The sequence below is a fragment of the Orbicella franksi genome, chromosome 9 (assembly GCF_964199315.1).
Source record: "Orbicella franksi chromosome 9, jaOrbFran1.1, whole genome shotgun sequence".
Lineage (NCBI taxonomy): Eukaryota > Metazoa > Cnidaria > Anthozoa > Scleractinia > Merulinidae > Orbicella > Orbicella franksi.
The window spans coordinates 13,298,099-13,315,077 of NC_138153.1; the positions used below are offsets into that span (position 1 = coordinate 13,298,099).

General features: G+C 36.9%; 1 protein-coding gene across 1 annotated transcript in view; it reads right to left on the minus strand.

Moving 5' to 3' along the window:
- LOC145498037 (WD repeat-containing protein 19-like) overlaps positions 1-16,979 on the minus strand; it is a 32,630-nt gene that overhangs the window by 12,006 nt on the left and 3,645 nt on the right. The window contains exons 4-30 of the mRNA XM_081477908.1: positions 16,640-16,704; positions 16,110-16,170; positions 15,513-15,565; positions 14,827-14,872; positions 14,011-14,071; positions 12,826-12,897; positions 12,592-12,672; positions 12,304-12,384; positions 12,046-12,077; positions 11,368-11,449; positions 10,646-10,737; positions 10,112-10,179; positions 9,827-9,889; positions 9,165-9,250; positions 8,490-8,516; positions 7,753-7,867; positions 6,754-6,860; positions 6,061-6,183; positions 5,444-5,510; positions 4,796-4,878; positions 4,137-4,217; positions 3,357-3,423; positions 2,411-2,511; positions 1,527-1,592; positions 1,390-1,427; positions 865-962; positions 212-273 (exon numbers count right to left, since the gene is read on the minus strand). Coding sequence (XP_081334034.1) covers positions 212-273; positions 865-962; positions 1,390-1,427; positions 1,527-1,592; positions 2,411-2,511; positions 3,357-3,423; positions 4,137-4,217; positions 4,796-4,878; positions 5,444-5,510; positions 6,061-6,183; positions 6,754-6,860; positions 7,753-7,867; positions 8,490-8,516; positions 9,165-9,250; positions 9,827-9,889; positions 10,112-10,179; positions 10,646-10,737; positions 11,368-11,449; positions 12,046-12,077; positions 12,304-12,384; positions 12,592-12,672; positions 12,826-12,897; positions 14,011-14,071; positions 14,827-14,872; positions 15,513-15,565; positions 16,110-16,170; positions 16,640-16,704 — 1,978 coding nt within the window. The remainder of the gene's footprint in view (positions 1-211; positions 274-864; positions 963-1,389; positions 1,428-1,526; positions 1,593-2,410; positions 2,512-3,356; positions 3,424-4,136; positions 4,218-4,795; positions 4,879-5,443; positions 5,511-6,060; positions 6,184-6,753; positions 6,861-7,752; positions 7,868-8,489; positions 8,517-9,164; positions 9,251-9,826; positions 9,890-10,111; positions 10,180-10,645; positions 10,738-11,367; positions 11,450-12,045; positions 12,078-12,303; positions 12,385-12,591; positions 12,673-12,825; positions 12,898-14,010; positions 14,072-14,826; positions 14,873-15,512; positions 15,566-16,109; positions 16,171-16,639; positions 16,705-16,979) is intronic.

Consider the following 16,979-nt stretch of genomic DNA (forward strand, 5'->3'; position numbering starts at 1 on the left):
TCCTTTAAGGTGCTTTTTGATCACTTATACCAGGATACTCATTATTTTCATGTGAAATATAAACAAGGAAGAAAAGACTATCCAACTCCTTTCTTGTTAGCATGTTCAGTTTGGATGTTCTCACAACTACAAGGACGGCGCTTGGACTTTTCAGTCTGCTTTCCAAAATAATATAACGCAACTGGATACCCCAACACAGAAATGGGTTTACCTCAATACTTTCCAACGACTGTACCATCGCCACATCTCCCATCTTACGGTACACTCTGATTGCTGCAGATAGAAATATCACCAGATTACCAGAGTTAATCTCTATGTATGATCCTTTGTAACCTTAGATACAAGATGCACAGGATAAAAACGTAAAAAAAGCTTGCATCTATGGACTGTTACTGTTAACGTAGTGGGAGGCGCAGTGGTCTCATGGTTAGTGCGCTCGTTTCCGGATCGAGTGGTCCGGGTTCGAGCCCTGGCCGGGGACATTGTGTTGTGTTCTTGGGCAAGACACTTTACTCCCACAGTGCCTCTCTCCACCCAGGTGTATAAATGGGTACCGACGTACTTAATGCTGGGGGTAACCCTGCGATGGACTAGCTTCCCATCCAGGGGGGAGTAGAAATACTCCTAGTCCCTTCATGCTACAGAAACCGGGATAAGCTCCGGCCTGGTGGGCCACTTAGCTCGTATGCAGACTTTACTCTACCGTTAACGTAAGAGTACATGTATGTTGTAAAGTGACCTACAGTAAGCTTTTGGAAGAATTTACTAAGAACATTATTAACTGAAGTTACGCTGCAAGGTGTAATACAATAAACAGCCATGTTTCGTCGCTATCTATATTTCTGTTCCCTTCATTCCGCTCACCAAGTTCAATGTCCAAATGATAAGTAGCTTTTTTGCCAAGTTCGACCCAGGCGTCTCGGGTGTCCAGGATCCGAGCCAGTCCCCAAGCGTCCTTAAATCTACAACAAAAGACAGCTAATTATCAGTTAAAGGAGCCACGTCACGGTTTGCCCACCTTGAAAAGTTTAGCCTAACTTTTCGAGTTCGTCGTTTGTAATCCGTGTTTTATCTTCTCCATCCTCAGCCATCCTTGTTCCTTTATGGTTTATTATTATCTCTTTGGTGTTTTTTCTATCTTAGTTAACTACTATTTTCAGGTTTCCTTTAATTCAAAGGTAATCTTGTACGAAATTTTGTACTTTTATACTCTTTAGCACATTTCATAGATTTTACTGAGGAATAATATTAATAAATCACATCCATAAGGCGACCAATTATCATAGAAAAATAGCATCCATCACCGAAAATTAAACACAGTTTTAAATGGTACAAACGAACATAACAATAATAAAAATCAATAGACTGTGCAGAACATTCTAAACATACCGTTTTAATGTCAGGCAGTGATTAAACGAAGTTTGTAACTGCAAGAAGAAAGAAATAGTGAGTCATTCGACGCCAAGTGATGTACGTTGTCCCAAGCTCAAAGAATAGCTTCAGAATGTCAAGCAAAGTCAACTTACATCTGATTGAGGGAGATCCTGAGGCTTTTCGTGAAAAAGATGTGTTGTAAGACTTAGCTTAGAGGTCTAGACAAGAAACAAGTTATTATTGAGTTAAAGGGGCTCTGGTATGATTTTTCATTTGTTCATATTGTAATCCACTTACAACCCTGACATCGCTAGTCATCCTCGCGTCCTAATGTAACTTAACGTGCGCTCCTTTGGGGTGATCTGGATCAGTATCAATGATCCAAGATTATTCGGATCATGGTGCATCAAAGAAACTGATGAATCCGTGACCAGAGTGAGGAATATTCATCAGTTCATTTGATGCACCATGATCCGAGTGATTTTAGATCATTAATCCTGTTCAGGATCTTTTCGAAGAGATGCAGCCTGAATTATTAGTTATCCGATATTTATCAAGCGCTGTTCGAAAACACCATCAATGAAATATGTATAGGTGAGTTAGTTTATTGAATTTGTCATTAAAATCGATGCCAGGTCCATTTACCCCCTTGAAAACCTAGTCGTTCTCGCTTCCAAATGTAACTAAGTTTCCGTCATGTGACAAGCAGTGAGCATTCGACTACTAAATCAAACTATTATCGTTAAATTTTGAATGTAAATTATCGTTGCAGACCGGGCATGAGGACCTGTGTAACCACTAAAATCAATGCCAAGAATAACGCACATCTTCTGCCGCATTTTCTTCACATAAACAAGAACATATATCGCCTACAGTTAATCAATACATACAAACCAGAATAGCCAAGCCTCCTTGCTAATCACTAAGGTTTTAGTAGGCCCTGAATGCCACTTTCCACAGCACGAAGCATAATCATTATCAGCCTTGCGTGTCGTCAGTTCAAGCTCACATGTATGCCATTCTACATATGCCTTACCTTGCCACTCTGTGTTTGACATGTAATTTCACCACCGTACAACATAAGAGGCTTTTGAGCGTAAGGCAACTTAGTGGAGCCAGCCAATATGCACTGAGGACCTAAGAAAATGAACGGAACCAAATCATTGGCAACACATCGGAGATAAGCAAAAGCTGTTCAACTGTAAGCAACATCTAATAAATTAATCACTCCGAATAACACAGGCAGGAGGGACAGAATCGATCTATTTCAGTCTACATTCTGTCTCCAAGACATAACTTCTTGCAATGCAAACTATGAGAATTGCCCAAAGAACAGCAAATGCATTTCCAAAGACAGAATCCAGTATAGAAATACACAGTCGATAAACGCCATCTTTTAGAGGATTAGTCTTGTGAGCAATGTCAAGCCTGATGCATGTTAAAGGGATCTTGGGAGGTCAGCATCGGGATTCTTCATAGTTGTCTTGATACTTTTCTTATGGCCCAAGTTGGAGGAATTTCTTACATTTTATAAACGTTTTCTCCAATTTAGTTCGCAGTCGCTTCAAAGGGTCAAATACACGAGTAACGTGCTACGATCAATCAGTCAGTCAGTCAGTCAGCCAATCAATCAATCAAAAACTTTCTTCGTAAAGGGTTTGAACCCAGGAGTATCAGTAGTTCGTATAGTGTGATCGTCCGGGTGAGGGTAGTTCTGAAAAGAACTGCTGTTGGTGACTGACGTTTCGACAACCTGAGCGGAAGTCATCTTCAGAGTCAAGTGAATAATGTGTGCCTAATCCTTCTGGTACTAATTGGACACACAAACTAATTCTAAACAAAACAGAACATGTCTGATTAAATTTCTCACCATGCACGTTCTACAACAGCACAAAAATAGTATATTTACATGCACAAGGTTTCAAAAAAGGCATACTTGTTACGATCAAAATGACGGCAAAGGGAAAAAAAAAACAACGCACCAATAACTGTATCTCTGTAAAAGATGTAGGTATACACCTTGTCTTCATCATAACCACAAAACACATCCTGAAGGGCAAATAGAGTGCAAAAATTATGTCATTGATCAGCATGGCATTGGCTCTTTCTACCGAATCGCGATGTTGGAGTAATATGTGTATGTAATTTCGGCTGCTTTCCGAAGAAATATTTGTTATTGTTGCTTCGGGTCAAACCTCTATGATATCTTATTGACATCGATCTCATGCATTTCATTAGCCTCTTCCAGGCATTTTGTTGGTTGTGGCACAGCGGGAAAACATGGCAGAACGAAATAAAGCCGGGAGAAAGGCTTGGTCGCGCTGCGCCCCAACCAACTGAACACCTGGAGGAGGTTACAGAAGCATTTCATTTATTTTAGGCAATCACAGGCTAGCACGTTTGACGGTCGAAATGATGCGAGAGTTTTTCGATTCCTCACCGGTGGATGCTATTTACCATTCCAATTCCCCCGACATACGTACAAACTGAACATCGTGTTCAGTCATTCCGCCCGCACACGTTATAGTTTCTGAATCCTTAACTACATGTCTGTAGCAAGAAGGCGAAAGCGACACTTTATGCTCGAGATGACGCTTTATGCCTCGAGATGACAATGTACAGAGCCTTGAAACTCTCCCTTTAAAAGCACGATGTGTATCCACAGCATGGAATGGCACCTCTGTGGCTGGGCGGTAACTTTCCAGGAACGATATACTAGTTTCATGATTGCATCAACGACAGTTGAAGCATTCCTAACGTACCTTATCTAAAGGCCAGTTATCCCAAACAATGCCCTTGATGTTAGGAGAAAAGTTGGGAATCTCAAAGGTAGCATCGTTGACCTATAGAAAAAAAGAAATCAATCACTGAGTCATCTATAGTGAGAAAAAACAAAACACCCAAATAGATTGGTGGCCTGGGGACAGACTACGCAAAGAGCAAGACGTTCCGTTATGTTATATTTGGTTTTAGTATAAATCTACTAGCTTTCTATCACGAATGCCGTTCTCTGATTGGCTACGCTAATCATTATCTATTCTGTGATAGACAGTGAGTAGCGTAGCCGTGTGTCCTTGTTAACAAAATGACGGCCGCTTCTTGGCATTTTCGAAGTGTCTGTGAAGAGGATTTCAATAAAGTTTTGAACGACAAGTAGATTTATACTAAAACAATTAGACTATTCGCTCTCGATTTCTATGCGTGATACATGACTCGGGCTGCGCCCTCGTCAACTATCACGCGATAGAAATCTCGAGCTCATAATCCAATTGTTTAATGGTGTCCTTCCAAAAACTCCCATGAGCGCTTGTGCGAACACTTAGGCTCTAGGCCACCACTCTTTTTCAAAGTAAGTCGCTCGCTATACAGACACTACTGCGCCTGAAAGAAAACCTTCACATTTCTTTGGCAAAATACTCACTGGATTGTAAACAAATCCATCACTCTTTTCGTCGATGAACACAAGGTGAGTCCCGCTGATATCTGGAAAGATCTTTTTGATCCCTTTCGATAAAAATACTGACATTATTATCATGCTCATAACTAACTCAAATACAAATGACGATCTTACGTTTGCTTGTTTGTTTGTTTGTTATTTGCAGTACGTCGAATGTCTGTCTCTTCCCCTGTTTTCCTACCTTTTTTTGACCCACGGTTATGAACTCTGTTGGCCATAAGTCCAAACAAGCGTTTCCATAGAATATCATTATATCGCTAAAATGTATATATGTAAGTCCATAGTCCAAAGTCCAAAGTCCAAAGTTGCAGCCAGAAGCTTATAATACTACATGCTTCTGGAATCACCTGTTTTTCAATCGCTGGAAAAGGTATTCTAGAATTGTACAGTTAGACCCCTCTATTTCGAACTCCGTTATTTCGAATTCCTCGTTATTTCGAACTAAAAACCATTTCCTTTGGATTTGCCCTTCAGTCAGTTACTATCAGTTATTTCGAACTCCCGCTATTTCGAACTATTTTCCGTTTCCCCTTAGAATTCGAAATGGCGAGGTTCAACTGTAATTAAAAAAGTAATGATTTTCTTCCCCGGCGCCCCGATCCATGCACTCACCTACTACATGTCTGAATTCATTCACAAAGTGCCAGTCTTCGAGGAAGAAATAGAACAGATTTCCATTCTACAAAAAGTTCCAAGAAATGCATGTTTCCATAATCAGTACATGGCACAACCTCGATGCTTACCCTGCCGAATCTCATTCAGGAAAACAAATTAATTATAACCTCTAAATTTCTGAATTTTAGTATAACATCCGTCGAATGTTACCAGATACTTCTTTTGGAGGGGACTTTTGGCATCCTCATGCAAACCTTGTAATATGAAAATGAGTTTGATTCACATGAAAATGAAACTGTGGGCGGAACATATTTTCATATGAATAGTTTCGCATGAAGATTCTGTAATGGACTGTCTTCACTGAGGAAGGGCTAGGCCCGAAACGTTCGTGATTTTTCAGAAGATGACACTTTGACATTTTTTTTCTTCCTTATCAGTTTTCAATTTTTTCTAAATTTTCCTTTGATTTTTTATATCCATTTAAGTGTCATGCATCAACCTTACCAGGGAGAATAATCTACTTCGTTTTGCTCATCCTAAACATTTATCATACAGAGGGAACGTTTAGACGTATTTATCAATCAATGAAAAAGTAATCATTTCATGTTACTCACATCAGTTCCATAGATTAAAAAGTCAGAAGTCAAAGCACAACATGTTATTCTTCCATGATTGCCTTTATCTGGGAAAAGTCTGGTCTCTCTCTCGTCTGTCGCATCCAGAGCTTCACCTTCAATCTGTCACCCAGGAAAACAATTACATGTGATAAAATTATGTACAATTAAAATAACCTTTCAAGTCGAACGTTTTCGCCACAAAGTGACTAGGCCAGCACTTGAATAGGGAATTTTTTGTAAGAACTTTGCTTGGATTCAAGTTTAGTGACAACTAAATATGCCTGCACCTGCACTTTCTCTTAATATCACGGAAAGTTAAATTTTGTTAAGTTTTCAATTTTGTTATTGTCTCTTTGGCTCGTTTCTTTGTTTGTTTGCTTTTTTTGTTTTTGTTTTTTTTGTTTTTGTTTTTGTTTTTGTTTGTTTGTTTGTTTGTTTGTTTGTTTGATTGATTGCTTGTCACGATTATGCACATGAAAACTGCTAACTTGATGTGAATCCCTTCTTATACAATCTTCTTTCACTCAGCTAAAGATCTACTGGCTCGTGTGGCTCAACGGTTGGAGCAAAACATTGCAACGACTGTTCAAGAGGCTACTTCCAAAAGTTGTCTAAATACTACAAGCTGAATCAAGCATTTGTCTACAGAAAAACCTCTTTGACATTATGTAAAGATCAACCGGTACTAACCAAGTGAAGTTGGACTTTGCCCTCAAACAGGACAGCAGCATAATCAGCATTGAGATGAATGGTATTAACAGTACCCAGGTATTCTCTGTCTTTCAACTGCTCAGGACCTGTAGTCAATCATTATAACATTATCGTAACATCCGAAAGTAATTACCCTCGAAGCCTCGACCAGCACTGTCGGATTTGGTTCTGCCTATTTTTACTATTGGAAAGTCATTACTTTCAGGAGGCTAAAACTTTCAGGGGGGAGGGAGGCGCTTCTTTCAGCAGCTTATGGGAGGACACAAGGTCATTGTTGTCATATCTTTTGCTCTAATGATAGCCTAATGCTCCGAAACATCAGCTTCAGAAACTCACTAAGGTGAAAAAAAAATTTACCTTTATCAGCATCAAGTCCAAATATATCTATGTGCTTTACTTAGAAATGAACTGTAACCTTTGTCGTAACATTTCAGGAAATCTCTCAGATGTTATCTCATTTTCAAGCTAATTCTTTTCCTTGTTTTTCAAACATTTTCCATCGGCCAATTAACTCTGCGTTTCTGCAAACATACAAAAGCGTACCTGTAATAATTATACATGTATAACTGGCATTCGTGCACAAAACGCAGCTTTCATGATACGAGGAAGGACTACCGCTCCAAACATCTATTACAGCAGTTAATGTGACTAATAGCACTCCTTATTATGTGGCTAGCTCCGTGAGCGGACAAGATGAATCAAATCCAACACTGTGATTGGCTACCCGAGCGGGCAAGAGGGAGCTATCTTGCCCGCTCGGGACTACCCGCCACGTCTCGCAAGAAAAATTTCCCCGAAAGCCGTATAATAAATCCTTTATTGACCAAGCTTGTTCGGTCAAGATGACTTGATATTCGCCTCCATCTTTTTTTGCGAGTTTATGGACCTCAAAAAAAGAACTTGGCCAATATCCAGCCATCTTGATCTCACACTTGGTCAACAACCCATATGTATAGACCTTCAGGTACTGTACAATACCTTTGTCTGCTAATGTGTAAAACCATGCACGGTTATTCATGCCAACCGCCAGATGGTATGGTCCGAGAGCTACAAAGTTTGGTTCGACTATGATATCCACACTCAGAGGTCGTTCCTTCATGCGAGAGAAAAAAAACAAAACAAAATAGAAAGATTCTGTCAGTTGTACAGCTGCTGTTGTCCACTTTTTAACTTTTGAGTTCCGGGTTTAGATTTGATTTATTATTATTATTATTATTATTATTATTGTTTTTGTTTTTTGTTTTTTTCAGCTAGAACGTTTTTCCCAGCAACATCAGCATATTGCTTAGAGAAGTGATAAAAAAAAATTAACTGATTACATGTAACTAGTCAATCACATTCTTATGGTTATCAAACATTAAATATAATGAATGGGAATTACTTTAGAATGAGAATTAACGATATGAAAAGTGAACGACATTTCAATGACTCCATGTCATCATTATCAAGTTCACATCGCTAATTTTCATTCTAAAGTGCTTTACGAAGCCTTTTTTTTAACAGAATGGGAGTTAGTAACAGATATTACTTTCTTTGATGTTCAAAGTTTGGACTGTTGAACTTTCAACCTTTGTTCTTCAATCGGAAGACTGAAAGTTCATTCCTAGTAGAAGTGACTTGCACAAACCAATATGCCATCACGTAATGGTCCTGACGAAATATTGCACACCAAATTTCACAACTATTGCTTCATGATATAAATTCTCTTTCTTTACCTGCATCACGTTATCCACAATTGTCACCTATGTTTATAAAAAGAACAGCAATGAAGAAAAAAACATCAGCAAAAAAGCAACATCAGTGATGAACACGTATTGAATAAAATAAACATACTTGTATAGTTTGTACTTTGTAGAGCACCGGAGATATTTAATTTCATATTTCGCTTTTAAATGCTTGCCAAAATCGCTAAAATGTTCTTTAAAATCCATAAGAAAACTCTAAAAATCGACGACTTTTCAACACTACTCTACGTCATTATCAAGTCATCATGTACAATGGCGTCAGTTTGAGTAGTTCAGCACCTCTTCCAGACCTGTATTTTCATTGGTTCTGGTAACCTGTAGCTTCCATTGTTTCAAGAGATAGGGGCATTGTTTGGATCATTTATGTATTGTTTCGTGAGCCAATAACAAACGGTGTTTGGCCAGCTCCAGGGCAGCAGTTTGGGTGCGGCGAGCAGGCTTGATGAACTGAAGGAGCGCCGAAACATCGTCGGTTTTTAGACTTTTCTTATATTATAGATTTTAAGAACATTTTAACGTTTAAATTCGTGTTGAACACTCAAAATTTTCGCCTTCACATGTCAACGTAATTACAGAAAGAATGCAAAACCTATGTAAAAGAGCATGGTACTTTCAAAGAAACACTGTTTGGAACCCGTTCATTACCTCTTTAAGTGAAGTGAGATATGATAGTCTCGTACCGCTGGCACATCCAAGTACAGGCAACTTAGTAAGGTAGACATAAATGGCGCCTAAAAAAATGTAGTTTAGATTAGATGTAAACGAACATGTTCAGTGATAAACGTTTCTTAAATGACTAAGAAAAACAGCATCATCTGCCAAACTATTTCACGCCTAGTAGCGGATTGCACAGCGAATGTTGACCATGTTTTTGCAGCATTTACTTTTATGTAGAACTATAATGGATGGGTTGCTTGCCAAATTGTAGTAAACAAATTGCTGGTAATGAAATCATAACGTTGCCATGATTGCAGGAAATACACCGTATGCACATGAACAGTAGTACCACAAAGGAATGCAGTGACGTGGCATAAGTGTTTGTCTCCCAAGCCAGCGACCATAATTTATTTCCAGACCACTGAAAATACAGTGTTTGTCCCAAAGACTCTATCTTTGCCATTAAGATACTGTATGCACCTTAAGATTGTTGTTATTGTTTGGGTAAGTGTGAGCCGCACTGAAAAGGACACAAGCTGGCTTAGACAGCACTTAACGAAACTGACTTAACCTCGAGTGAATGAGTAAAGCGAATCATTCTGGCTTTTAGTAGCATTTACATGTATCACAACAGTGGTGACATGTGATACCTGATTGAGTGCTGACAGCAAGCAGTTGACCATCATTTGTCCATGAGATCTTGTCAAGGTGTCCTAAAAAACAGTTCAATCATGAATCAATCACTGCTGACGTTTTGACTCGTCATACACATAACACATGTACTGTTTAATAGTACTTACAAACTAATTACCAAACAGTCTTCATTGTAGTTTGTCACACACATCATAAAGTACACAAAGAGCATATTTACAATAATGACCACACCAGTAATATTTTTAAAAATAGTCATACTTGAAAGCAATATTATACAGTACCTCCTGCATCTTCTAAAGTGATTATTGCATAAATCTCTTTCATCTCTGTCAAGTCGTGTATCTTTACACTGAAACAGAAACATGTGGTGTGTCAACAATACACTGGATCGAAATCAACAAAATAATATGAACTGCATATTTACAGTTATCAATGTTTCTTGAGAGAAACCTGAGTTCTGTCTATGCCCAGTAAAAAGGAAGACACTACAAGTATAAAGAGGCTGGAAAAGATATAGCAAGAAAGAGGGGAATCGAGCTGAAAAAGGGTACTCAGATCCCCAGATCTGTGCCACTTTTTTGCCAAAATCCGTGCACCTGCCACTACAACAACAACAACAACAGTCTGTGTAGTAGATGTTTGTTTTTGCAAAGATGCAAAATGAAGCAAATGAGTACATATGGCTTCAAGCAAATAAAGCCATTGAACGAAAAAGGATAAAAATCGATGCATGCACCATTAGCCCATCAAAAAACTCAGTGCATCTTGAAAAATACAGAACATATACGTGATAGACAACTAAGCAGAACCCTCACCAATTGTCACCACAAGAAGCTGCTTTATTCAGCTCCAATGACATTGCAATGCCTGTCAACTCATCCTTATGGTCCCTTGTTTGGTATAATTCCTGTGATAACAGAAAAAGGAGTAAATTTTCATTACAAAAAAAACAAGGTTCGTACTCTTGTGAGCCGTTAAAATTCCATAACTTTCCATGACCTTTTCCATGACCCTTCAGAGTTTTTCTTGACCTATGTTAAGCAGTTGCTTTCAAAGTACTGTCAAAACAAACTATTATTTAAGGTGTTTTCCCACATTATGACACATAGAATGCATGCTAGTGTTTATTTTTTACTGGAATTAAAATCGGTTTTCTGACCCGTCTGTTACTTTTTCAACTTTAGATCTCTTTGCCTGTTTATTCTCAGCAAATGTATTGCTTTTCCATGACTTTCCCTAACCTACACTTCCATTTCATGACTTTCCAGGCCTGGAAAATGGAATCATAAAATTCCATAACTTTCCAGGTTTTCTGTGACCCATACAAACCCAGTAAGATGGCACACAAGGTTTTCCTCATTCACAAAGAAATTTTACAAGCCATGCAGAATGGCAGACTAAGTGACTTAAGTAGACTCCTGTCCTTGATTCCCAGTGACAAGAACTTTATGCCAACATGTACAGCATAACAACTTTTCTGAAATAATTCTGCAACACAAAAAAGTTCTGATCAACAGGTATATGAATTTTCCAGTACCTGCCCTATCTCCTTTATATGAGTAGAGATCACCACAAAATAACCATTGGAGAAACCCAGCATTATGTAACCATCACCAAACCTGTCAGTAAATTGATGCCAACAACATATTTCATGTACAGATTTACACTGCAACCAAATATAAAAAGAAGTAACAACACCTCTTCTATACAATAATGTTGCAAAATAACTCTTTACTTGACTAAACCTGCTGACAATTATTTTTTTTCCCTATTTTCTCTTTTTATTTTAATATCATTTTCTAGCTTACAGAGACATGTACATGTACCACTATTCTGATTTTATCCAAAACATTTAAGCAATGAAACGGTAACCAAAATTTATACAGAACAGATGTATTTTCAAGACTACAGTAGAGTGCATTGTTAACACAATAAACATTTTAACTACAACTGCATATCACTGAAAATCTAAACACATCTAAGTAAAGGTAATCTAATGCAAGAGCAATCAAGGATTTACACTACAAGAGAAATTTGAAAACTCCCTCAAAATTGCATGAGGCTTTACATTAGGTGAGTGCAACTTAATTGTCAATTTACCTGCTCTCAAAAAATTACATTGAAGTAGTGTTGTCAGTTACATAAGAAACTAAAAAACCTGACTGGAACTACAAATTAATTCAATAAATATATGTAACTGCACATTTTTTCTCACCACTTGTAATCCACTATATTGCCATATCGTTGCTGTAGAGAAAAAAAAATGTGACTTATTTCATTCAGTAAAGGAGGTACAGGGGTATGAATGTTTCAGCATATTATGTGCACTTAACTTGTTTCAGTACCATGTTCAGGTGTACATCTATATGGGGACACTATACTGCTATTCAAAATAATAAACATACAGTGTACATTGTAAAACAAAGTTAAATGTAGCATAAGACTAAAAATTACAATAGGTGCATGCCATTACCTGAAAAGCCAGCTCAATCGGGTTGTCAGGATCATTCAAGTTGTAGAGATACAAGGTTTTCTTTCCAACTATTAAGCTCATCTATGTGGAGTTTGAATGAGGTATAAGTATCAGCTTTAAGAATACAGGTACTATTAAAGTATGTCACTCACTTTCTTTCAACCTTGTAAGGGTAGTCTACACTGTCATACATGCAGTTAAATCATAAATGAAGTTCTAATTTATTAAATTATGGGAAAAAATAGTAGTGGTGCCAATTATGTTAGAGAAACTTGAAAGAACTCTTACCGTTGTCTCACCAATGGAGCTACGTTCATCAGTCTTCATTTCACTGAACTGGATTTCAGTGGGATCTGCACGGATAGTAGCCTACATGTATTCCATGCAAACAAAAAAGGAGAAAAACTTTATAAGAAATAAGGCCTTAACACAGCCATGACTGATCATACATGTACATTGTATATTATTTTATAAGTGGTACATTTGCTATTATTATTTTGTAAATATCACATGTATGCTTACCTGTCTGATTGTATCTCCATCTACATTACTCACAGTGATGCACTTGTCCTCTCCACCAAGGGCTAATAAATTCTGGCACAGGAAAGAAATCAAATGTTAAGCATAAATAATTATGCTACTGAGAGTGAGTGAAGAATGATCATTGCAGTAAATTTCCAATTTAAGCAATTGGAGAGAAGAAGCCTGAAAAATTCAGGGCTTCAACGGGAGGGAGGGTCACAATGTTAATTGTTTATTTTTCTTTTCATTGTGGGCATTTCCATTTTCCATTTTTGGACAAATGAATGTTAACTATTTTGCAATTGATAAACAATTTAAGAAGCTACAATGTAACATGTACTTGGCTTGATACACCTGTATGTGTATGTTTATAACATTAAATAATAATAAATTGTACCTTTCAATATAATGTCAAAGTAATACACAGACAATGTAGAAAACTGCAGACGTAACTAATCCTAACTAACTAATGGTAGTCTAGAGAGTGTGGTGTCTGTGTTGATAAACTCTGTATGAAGACGTCTAGGTTTCTGTCTGGCCAGGGATCTCTTGTTCAAGACTGGGCAACACAATTTACCCTAGCTCATAGCGTCCTAACAACCACTTGTATAAATGGGTGTCGCCTATTGGTAGGGTTGGGATTAAACAATTGTGTTTTGTTCTTCGGGAACACAACTCTCTCAGTGCACCAATCTAATCAGGAGTGTACATGTACATATAAGTAAAGAGTACCAAGAAATTGCTACTGGCCAGCCTGACAGAGATACATGTATCAGATCTCAGTAGCATAATGTGAAGTATATATGAAATAATTCATATTTGAACTGCAGTTGTAGATGAGTGAAGAATGATCATCACAGTAAATTTCCAATGTAAGCAATTGGAAAGAAGATGCCTGAAAAAATCAGGGCATCAACATTGTGACCCTCCCTCCCCCCTTAATACAAAGTTGTCATTTCTATAGAAGTCATGTGTTTAGTTTGCAATCCTGAAATTCAGGCACTAGTTAGGCAGAAGGGGGAGGGGGCATGACGTTGTTTTAACCTTTACTGCCCCTTTCATAATTTGTGATGTTTCTAATTTATAGAACATACATCATGATCACACTTTTAAGTATTACAAAATGTATACTGATGGCAGTCTTGTACAATTCACATGAGCAGTAATTTTAACCCTCATCTGTACCTCAGAGTTCCATGCTCCACACACTATTTTCTTGGTGTGTTTTCCAAGAATAGGAACTTTCCTGCAAGAGTAACACCAGAAAAAAAAAGCTTCATTTACAAATACTACATGTAAATTGCCTATACATAAAGAAGTAAATAAATTTCAGTTATACATAATCATACTGTAGTGATTAAAGGCAAAGATTTCCACCCATTTAAACTTTCATTGTCATCAGTGATGAGTCATTCAATTGTACATGTAATTATTGTAAAGGACATGTATACATTGAGTATGTAACCTTACTACAGACTACAAATTTTCAATACTGCTTATAGATGCTTTGAGAAGGTAATTGCCCTTCAAAAGTGTAGATATGTATGCAACAATACCAAAACAAATTATTGTAGTTCATGGTGTTTGAATACAAAAGAATAATAACGTTCATACATGTACATGTAATTTCTCCTTCTACCACATCGAAACACTATCAATTTCACTCAAGAAGCAGTTTGCTGTTAAGACCACTACAAAACTCTACAATAGATTCAACGAGAATTTTTGATAGGTACCACAAATTCCTAAGATCCTTAAACTGTGAAAGTTTCTTCATTTACTTTTACGTTTAAAATAATGATAAAGTTGAAAAAAAAAAAGAAATAAAAGAATTCATGTAAACTAGAATGTACTTCATACATTATACATATGCATGCATGTATAATGTAGATGTATGCATAATTATGTACATGTAGTAGAGATATATGACTCTATGCTATACAATCTTGCAAATTCTATAAATTATGAGTATTACTGCTTAAAGATTAAATTACACTGTACCTTGAGGTTTGATGATTGTACATTAACAAATTGCCTTTGAATGTGCCTAAAGAGAAGACATGGTAAGAGAGGACAAGTTACATAATATTATACAATCACCATAAAGTACAAGGCAAGTTTAAACATAAAATATATACAACTTATTCAATAATTTAAAATGTAATACATGGAGACATTTTGTGAGTAGCATAGTATTTTTCTGAGCCCAAAATTAAAGGGGCTAGGAAAAATACAAGCAATGTGCAAAATGTCTGTAGATGTGCATTACATGTTAAACCATTGAATAAGGGATTATCATTCCTGACCACTCTTATCTTTACTTATTTTCTAGTATCTAAGTTCCTAGTTTTTGAAATTCATCCAACATCATCTGAACATAGTATTGATTGCACAATGTGAGTGTGAATGACGAAAACAAAATAGACTCTACAGTGTAATATGAGCTATTTTGAAGCACTCTCTAGACCTAATATAGTAAAATGACATAATATAGTGAAATTATAATAACATTCACAATTATGATATAATTGTAGACAAGTGACAGAGCAGGGGTTATTTGTGTCATTGCTTATGTTCTCTTGGTTGATTGACAAGTACATGTTGAGGCCAGGTCCCTTTAATTTATATACTTGAACTTCTTGTTTAAACATGTTCAAAAGTACCATTACATGTACAACTGTACTCACCTATTGCTAGTTGTGGTCCTACTTTTGACCACAACAAAAATGTCAATCCTTCCCTGGGTAGAGAACACATTAATATATAATTCAGCATACCTGTATTCCCAAACAAGCTCATAAGTGTGGTGTTGAAATAATATGCAAAGTACAATATGCACCTCTACAATACATTTGTTTACAATGTGGAATAAGGTAAACACATGTGCATGGTATGCAGTATGGTCATATACATTTAGCTAAAACATGGTATGTTCACAGTACCACATTATTGCACACATGTTTTATACACTAAAGCATACATGTAAGATTTAACTAGTCTGTGATGTAATATATCAAACACGAAAGACCATGTTTGACCACATTTCCAAACACTGAGAAGAGAGTTGAAAATATGACATGTACCAGAGTATTTTTGGGTGGGTGTGTGATATTATCTTCTCGATCGAAACTAAAACTAAGGAGAAAATGGAGAAATAAAATCGTAAAAATCTATGCTAATTAAGATCAGATATCCAAACACCATCATGGTCATGATTTCCTTTGTTCAAACTTGATGAATTATTAATGAGTTTGAGATGTATACAGGAACAAAGAACCAGATACCTTAGGCCACTTTCAAGTTGTATGGTCTTGTGAGAGTTAGCATCCCACAAGTAAACAATACCTGGAAAAAAAAAAGAACAAAACACGTCATTGCAAGCAAATACAGTTGGACTGGACCATTAACTATTTTCCCCCTTTGCACTTGTGTGAATGATGTGTGTCCAACAAGTATTGAACTTTATGTCACAACATTCAAACCAGTGATCAATAAATATCACTGTACACATACATATACATGACCATGTACATTTAATCTAATAAGAGTGAAATGCTATGACTTGTACACCATGTACATTGTAAAATCATGTAAACAGTTTTTAGGAATGTGCATAATTATATCATTTGTTAACTACAATTAAACTGCTGAAAAATAAAAGAAGAGATCAAAAATCTGTACAGCCAGTGCATGGCACTATGTATATGTAAATTCCCGCACACAACATCAAAACAACACCGCTTTCGACTCAACATGAATCTCTACAGCGTGCATTTCAAAGAACATGACAAGTCCTAAACCACTGGATATTCACCGTTTTTATCCTGTATAATCGCCAAGGTGTCTCCATCTTTGTCCCATGCCATCCCTGTACATTGTCTAACATAACATACACATAAACGACAAAACTTGTAGTTCACTTGTAGTACTCTCCTACTACAATAACTGTGAAAACATTATACACCATTTTATAGTATGAATCTACAGGCATTCTATCACAAATGCCATCCTCTGATCACTATCTATTGTGATAGATAGTGAGTAGTGTAGCAGTGTGCTCTTGTTAAGAAAATGACGGCCACTTCTTGGTGTTTTTGAAGTGTCTGCGAAGAGGATTTAGATAAAGTTTTGAACAACCAGTAGATTTATACTAA